Source organism: Perkinsus marinus (assembly GCF_000006405.1).
Source record: "Perkinsus marinus ATCC 50983 genomic scaffold scf_1104296931260, whole genome shotgun sequence".
Lineage (NCBI taxonomy): Eukaryota > Perkinsozoa > Perkinsida > Perkinsidae > Perkinsus > Perkinsus marinus.
This window is the reverse complement of record NW_003215828.1, coordinates 116,498-124,376: the sequence shown is the minus strand read 5'-3', so window position 1 is coordinate 124,376 and position 7,879 is coordinate 116,498. Positions and strand designations below refer to the sequence as shown.

Sequence of the window (7,879 nt, the reverse complement as noted above, 5' to 3'; positions counted from 1 at the left end):
TACTCACTGTAGACACAAGTCAAAGCAAAGAAAACCTTGCTGAAATGAGGAGACATCAACTGCTCGAGCGGCACACAACAATTATGCACGCACACGCAAATCTACCACAATCGTCGTCTGTCCCCACAGGCTTGGTTGTACCGAAATTTAACCTTTTCGGTAGATGTAAACTTATCGTCATAAACCATGATAAATATGATATTCAATTATCTCTCGTAGATTCAACTTCATCCATATTATGCCTATTCGGATATCGTATGACAATGCAATCGCAGATGCAGGCATCTCTCAGTCCCTTTGGACAGTCACTCGAATTCTCCTTACGAAACTATAGGTACCAACAATGCTTTCTGACGAGACTATCTTGTTAAGGATACGCAACGTGAATAGAGCAGCTTGTAACAAGTGAAGTTTACTCAGTAGAATGACGTATTCAGGTCACGGAAGTATATGAAAGAATTGTCAACAGTCAAATCACGGAATTATTGATAACTATGAACGAATTCAGTTTGCCAGGGCAATGACTTCACGAGTGAAATGTCCGAGACTCTACTCGGAAAGATAGTTGATAGATTAATGTAGCATCACGGATACGGCGAGATGATCGTGATGGTTGGAGTCAACTCTTGCGCTGTCATTCGTCAGAAAAGTGTGTTATACGCAACTCCATGGTAATCAATTTGGTCACCAGATATAATAGAGTTGTCTACGAAGATTGGCAGATACAACAAACTCGGAGCTCTGGATTCTGGTCGACCTTCACGGGTCGTAAACTACACATCAGCAAGGCTGAAATAATAAAATTAAGTTTCCGTCTCTTCAGAAGAAGTGGAAGTAGACTGGTGAGCGCATGAACGCGGTCACACCTGAGCAGCATCTATCCGAAGAACGCTGCAGCACTATGATGAGACTATCTAACCCTGTTCCCAACTTCGGGACCCCAAGGCACCGTGAATGCGATCCCAGGAACAATTCCAACAACGTTGTGAATGTTGAGATCTCATGAAGAGGGGTCACTCAAGAATGATGGGTGACGTCCTTCGTCGGCGTTCCATCCGCATCACACACATTCCCCTGGGTCGCGTCTACTACTTGATTTTGATTTAGGTAGTACTCGAAACAGTGTAGTAATACTTGTGTTGATCGACACTAACGCAAATACGATGAATGCTCGTATCTCCGAAGAGATTAGAGGAGGGTAGCCTGTCAGCATCCTCAATAGGGCCATAAAAGTCCACAGATAAGTTCATCTTCAATTACCAACTTATTAGCAGCAAGTTCTACATAGGCGGTATCATGTGCTCAAATAGGCTCTCAGGCACTCGGCAACTCGCCGGATGGAAGGACATGCTGTCTCGGGAAAGGGTACGCAAACTCAACGGAGCGTTGCGCATACTAGTGCCCCGTTGAAGAGCGCGCTGTGTTTACGCTGAAAGTTCCGTTGGACTTGCAAGATCCGGTATGCGAACTTCTTCAGAAGGACCACGCTGGAACTTTCGGCAAAGGAAATCTTAATTTCTACACGAGGCGTCGTGTGCGACATGAAGTTCAAATTCATATCACACTTGATGCCTCGGAGTAGAAGGGCATCACAGCCTTTAGATGATCGAGGGTGAACGTAGCAACAGTGGGATGGATCTCGGTAGTTCGCCCACCATGACGTGGCTCTCCTCATCGAAATAAAACCAGCCTCACATGACGAGAGCGCTGACCTTCATCGAGATCCGCGCCAAGCACAGTGTTACCTTACCGAAGCTAGTGATGATCATACTGTGTTTATCTCCAACTAGACGAGCTTCACTCCCAAGTTCCTCATCGAGACGCTACTTGAAATGGTGAGAGAGCGGTTAAAGTCCGACCTAGGATGTCCATAGAATGGTCGCCGGAGCACCAACGATCGTTCGCCTTATGCACTTGCCTATATGGCGTTACTCTCAGGAGACGCTAGCGAAGCGACTTCGTTATTCATTCTATCGGACGATGGTCATTTGACTCCGTATGCCGCTACCCTACAGAAAGATACGACTCGAACTAGCTGTGAACGGATACTCTAGTATTGAACCTAGGATTACTATACAGCCCAGGTAACCTAACTAGAGACACGACAACCTCATGCAGAAAAACAGGAAACCCACAAGAGTTAGTTTTTACTCCCTGAAAAGCAGTTTCGAATTGACCCGCACTAGACACAAGATGAGCACTCACGTCCCGAAGAAACTCCACTAAGAGTAGCATCCCTCTAAGGCCCCTTTACTCGAGAGCGGTGAGAATATCAGAGTCACCGGCATCGAGAACGGCCATGCAGGAAACGCGGTAGAACCTACGGCAGGCGGTGCCGAGGGCGTTGTTGTCACCGACGTAGTGATGGACACCAGTCTTGGAGAGCATGGCGTAGTACTCGATCTCGGAGCGACGGAGAGCAGGACAGTTGTTCGACACGAGGACGAGCTTGGCGCTACCGGAACGGATGGCCTGAGGGCTCCGGAATAGTCGAAATAGGTGATGCAACGACACTCCTACCTTCATAGTGGACCTCCAGCCGATGGTGTACTTGCCGGACTTGAGAACAAGCTGCAACCCAGCGTTAACGGACTCATGAGCTTTAGTCTGAGGGGAAAGGGCAATGATGATACTGTTCTAATAAGAGAGACCACGTAGTTGGAGTCTGCTGACATACCTGCTTCTTGGACACCATTATTGAGATGCTTCAGGGTGCTTCCTGAAAAGGAACATCTTATAATAGTGTCATCCACAGGGTGCAGCAACACCAATACGAAGGAATCAGTTATTACCAGCAAGGGTTCTTGTGGAGGTTTAGTGAGGGGCTCGCGCGAGATTCTCCCAGAGCTATCGATCACGCGATCGATTTAACGAAATTGCTTACAGGCACTTATACAATCTTGCCTTTTCGCATTTACTCAGCGAGATGCTCTCCATTGCTCGTATTTGTCCTTGCCTCCGACTGGAGCCCCCTCTTGGTGCTCCCCCCAGTGCCCATAAGTCAACCCGAGATGAAACACTTCCATCGTATCAGCGTGCTGCTGCCGAGACTGTTGACTCTGGCAACGTTCAGTAAGCCCATACGGCGTAATTTTAGGGGCCAGATGTTTTCTTAATGGTACTTGTTAGCGTACTGTTGTGAGCAGTAATTGCCGAACCGCGGCTAGCACAGTATCTTCCAGTGTTAAACACTATCGCGCTCTTGCCTAGTCGTTGACAGCAAGGCACTCGTTGCTTCCACGGTGTCACGCTGATCACTTGGGATGATGTCCGCCTATTCTCTCGCATCCGGGCCTTCTTTGACGGGCGGTCGATCATCAGGTCTCACCCCGAAGTCGGTCCCGAATCAAATACCAACGGAACCGACGAAACTGGAACATTGATTGAGTCGGTCACCACCACGGAATCCGTCTGCGTGGCTGACGATCTCAGGATGATGTCTGCAAGGTACGGCTGAGCTTCACACTCTCAGCATTCAGTCTTTGCATCAGTATCTCCGATCCCGGACAAGACTCGTCATTGAAGACTAAAGTAGCTGTTCGAATAGGAAGGGAAATCGCGACCGAGGATGGCACCACTGCTCCTGCGACCGCATGCTCTAGCCCGTCTGTCGGTGATCGGATGAGAAATATAGGCGAGGACTTGGGGCATTCACTGGAGCCTTTTGGGTTCTTCGTTACACTTACTAATCCGAGAACGGAATCAGACGGCGAGGAGGAGTGTGAGGAAGGATTGTTGGAATATGCGGATCAATACGGTGATCCAGAGAAGGCAGATGTACATGTGGGCGTCCTTTCCGCTGGTGCCGCATCGTTTGGTTATCATCACGCTCGACTACTGCAAACTCGACTTGCGGGTATCATCATGACGGAGCCTCGTAAGCCGACGTGAAAAGCTCTCCTAGAAAATGATGTCTAGTACTTGGTATGCTATTTATAATTCATGACGATTCTCATGGAGGTATCCATTAATATCCTATATGTGTTGCGTTGTGGTAGGGTAAAGGGCGGCATTCCTCTTAGTACACGTTCGATATGGCCCATCTATCGTTGCTAGTGAGAGTAACGGTAATTCTGGGCATCATCACATGTGCATCAGGATGGCTTGGAACGGCAGCTACTGGCATTCTTCACTATATTCCGCCTGAGGCGCCGTCATACTCGTTAGATTCAGAGCAAGTGATGGCTCATGTTGGGCAGGTAGAACTGCCTCGAGCTGACGACGTAGAGGGTATACAAATGGCTGCTAGCCCGACAGCTATTTTTGTAATTGCTATTGTGGCGGCATATTGCAGTGACTTGTTCTTTGGAGAGAACTCGACAACATCAGCATCATCATCATCGTCACCAACTCTATCGTCTCCAACTGCTGTTAGCGCGGTTATGTCTCTTTCTGCCGAGTCCATGGCTCACTCTACTGTTAACACCTGGTCATCGTATGATGATCCTTCGACGAGTGTTATCATGCCTGCCTAAGGATAAGGTAACTGCTGCAGCAGCAATTTGCACAAGTACACTAAGTAATATTGATACTGTAATGAAGGCTGTTGTTAAGGAATCTAACGTGCCTATCATCATCGAATTACCTAGCCATACGTGGCCATGGAGATCGCTCATCGACTTCTTCTCTTTCTCTGATGATGATGATCATCTCGTCTAGTCGGGTCATCTATCTTCCAACACAATGAGCCAGTGAGCTCATACTAACTACTGTCTGCTGCCCCGTTGTCTGTTTCGTCATTCTGCTATATGTGTCACATCTCGTATAAGATTGTATAAGACGGTCTTTGTATGCATGATGAGCTTTATGAAGCCTATTAAGCCGTAGGATATATGGCTATGGTAAACTACCTCATTTAAAGTTATCGCTATCGTGCATGTCTCAGCGCCGGATTCCTTTTTCCGACTTCCAGCCACACGGTTATCTGTCACTGTCTTTGGCCCTTTACGTATCGTCAAAGCGTTTCATGACGGTGATTCTTCAAGCGTGGGCTGATGATGAGGTCCTGGATTTTCACAGTCAGATGTCGAGAGAGTCTGTCATGTGACATGACTCATGCCGGCCATCCCTCACCAGTTACAGGGTCACTCCTCGATGTCGTCTTTGTATTTTGTCCAAGTTGTTCGAGCACGACGGTTGTGAAGATACGAAGCCTAGATTTGTGGAGCCTCAAGGTGTTGCCGGTTGGTGATGATATCAGCAGTACTATTGATACACTGTTGTTGCATCTAATACTAGAGTTCACCATCCTCGATCGCCAACGAACTGTCGCTTCGAGGGATTGGAGCTACGGAACCCATCCCTCGGTTTCTTTGTAACATATATCACCCTATATTCCATGTCGGGTTTTGCGTTGATTTAGTCATCTGGGATAACCAATAAGGGCAATCTTATGATTACCTTAGAAAAGTGGTTCAATCGCGAAGGGTAATACTCGAATGACTCATCAAGGCTACATCTAGGACTGAGACAAAATTCTCGCCTCTCTCCAGTGTCTGCGGGCATGGCGATAACCAATGATTGAGAATCTCTGTGATTGGTGACACTGAGGATCCATCACCTCAGAATTCCAACTGATCTTCCATCATCACTTTCAGTGCGTAGGACTCCCCACGATCACTTGTTCTGATTTGGCCTCACCCTGAAAGCCTTTCAGTGAAAGGGATAGATCAAACCTGTAGACCAGCCATTGACTGGTAACAGCTCTAGCCGTGAAGCAACTATCGGCTACATAGACTTGTCATAACTGCCGAGTTGAGCTTGTAGCCAAACTATTTACCAGGCAGTGGTGTTTTTTCTCTCGAGTTTACGGCGTGAGTGCGCTCAGGTCAAAGCTCTAGAGAAGGTTTGAAGAGATCACTTATGCTGTTGAGTAATGGACCATCTCATTCGTCGGCGGCTCGTATTAGCGTTGCGTTTCTATGTTGGCTCGACCTTGCGTCAACTCTGATCAGTTGAGACTCTAACTCGAACACTGTGAATAATCTAAACGACAACGATCGTCACTGGTTAATCGTCCACATAGTCAAAGAGTCCTTCGAATAATCTATCTGCACTGTCCTCGCCACTCAGCCTACCTCGTGACGAGTCAACAAGGGACACGGTGGGAACTGGAGGCTCGTCGGGGGTGTTCTGGTCGGCAAGAAGAACTTCTTCGACGCTACTCAAGTGCTGCCATTGAACTGAAGACGGGGAAGGGAAGTTCAGCCAAGGCAACCACTGGGTGTTTGGCATATCGCTTCGAAAAAGACGGCAGCCGATGTTCCCACAAGATATACTTCTGTCATCGCCGTCGGCTTGATCCATCACGCTTGCTCCCTTCTCTTGTCGTACCGCCTCCTCATCTCTCAATTCAGCCACACCTTCCTTTCTAGCCTCGAGGAGCTTCCGTGCAAACGCGTCGTCTGCCAATACATTACGAATCCAGATGCACTGACGGCTCGAGGTTGTTGCCTGGCGTACCCACCAAATTCGCCAGCACGCCCGCGATCGATAGTGCTGTTAGTCGCCCGCACCCACGGCGCTGACAGCAGTTGCGCCACTTTTTCTCTCTCGTCTGCCCTCACTTTGAGGGAGCCCACCGCCTCGGAGGGAATGCTAATGATAGAACCGATGTCGCCAAAAACCAGCCGAAAAGAACGGCGTTCACTCTGATGGCTGCATCGCTTCGAATGAACGACTGTGTGCTGTCTTTCGCTCTCGTTGGTCCTGCCTCGAAGCCATGTCCCTCAGATTGGCCATCAGGCAACCTTTGGCTAGAGTTCGATCCTGCGAGGATCTGCACCAGCTCACTCTGTAAGGAGATCGATGTTCCCTGTGTCATGTTGGACCCATCAGGAGTGGCAGCCGGCTCTTCTTTACAGACATCCAAGACGGCTGCGTGCGGTGGAACGGAGTCTGGGTCGTGCTGGCTACGATCAAGAAATCCAATTACATGTAGCCTTTCTTACCCACCCAAGACATCCATGGTCGCCAAGATCGCCCGAACTTGTTGTTGTCTCTTCACTCGTCCACGCAGCCGCAGGCGTCGTCGTCGTTGATTCCACTCCTGTAACGCTACATGAGACATTCCCTATGGTGTCGTTCGTAGCCTCTGGCATATCATTGGCAGCTTCCGGGATAAGGAACTCTGGACCAAGTCCGGGAGACTTTGTGAGGATCTGCTTTGAGTGTAGACTGGCCTTCAGCTGCTGTGGCGTGATTCGTGGTCGGGCCAATGATGGGCAGTCGACCGATGGTCTCATCTCTTGCACTAAAAGACAGTTGACTACAGGCAGCACTCGTTACATGGGGCCAAGCTCTACTCGTTCTAACACTCATACACTCTCATCATTGATGGAACAGGAAGGCACTCCTACGATCCCGATGTCCAACTCCAGGAAAAGTCAAAGAGTCGAACAGTAACCTCGCGGAAACATGCTCGCCTGCTCTTATTTTCGGAGACTTCTGAGGTTCTGGGCTCCTCGTCGTATTCTAGTGAGCAATCTGCATCAGCGAGTTGTGCAGGCACTGTGCGTTGCGTTGGGTAAAACTGAAGACCATGGGCCAGAAAAATATCCAGGCTTCGAGTTTCGGGCACACAGCATCGGTATAAGTCGTCATATTAATTCCCAGTTCATCATACCTGCCTAGTTATGACGCTTGCTGTCCTTCAGGCAGTAAATGATGGACGCCGAATGTTCCTCAGAGATTCACAGATGAGCCGAAAAATACGATGAAAGCGTAAAGAAAAGAAGACTTGTCGCGGAGTGCCGAAGTCCTGCCTATGGCGAGGCTTCGGATTGTATATCACTCCGGCCTTATCATCATCGCCATCGTTCTCGTTGGTCTTGCAAGGAGGGCAACAGTTACCCGTGAGGGTAGTGCGTGGGGAATTCTG

The 7,879-nt window shown here is 48.8% G+C and overlaps 1 protein-coding gene across 1 annotated transcript; it reads right to left on the bottom strand.

Annotated features, from left to right (window-relative positions):
- Positions 1 to 2,250: 2,250 nt before the first annotated feature.
- Positions 2,251 to 2,695, bottom strand: Pmar_PMAR008913 (60S ribosomal protein L30, putative; the record flags this gene model as incomplete). The annotated part of the gene is made up of 3 exons (XM_002786741.1): positions 2,251 to 2,472; positions 2,521 to 2,637; positions 2,678 to 2,695. The coding sequence occupies 3 exons, from the start codon at positions 2,693 to 2,695 to the stop codon at positions 2,251 to 2,253; spliced, it is 357 nt and encodes a 118-aa protein (XP_002786787.1).
- Positions 2,696 to 7,879: the final 5,184 nt, after the last annotated feature.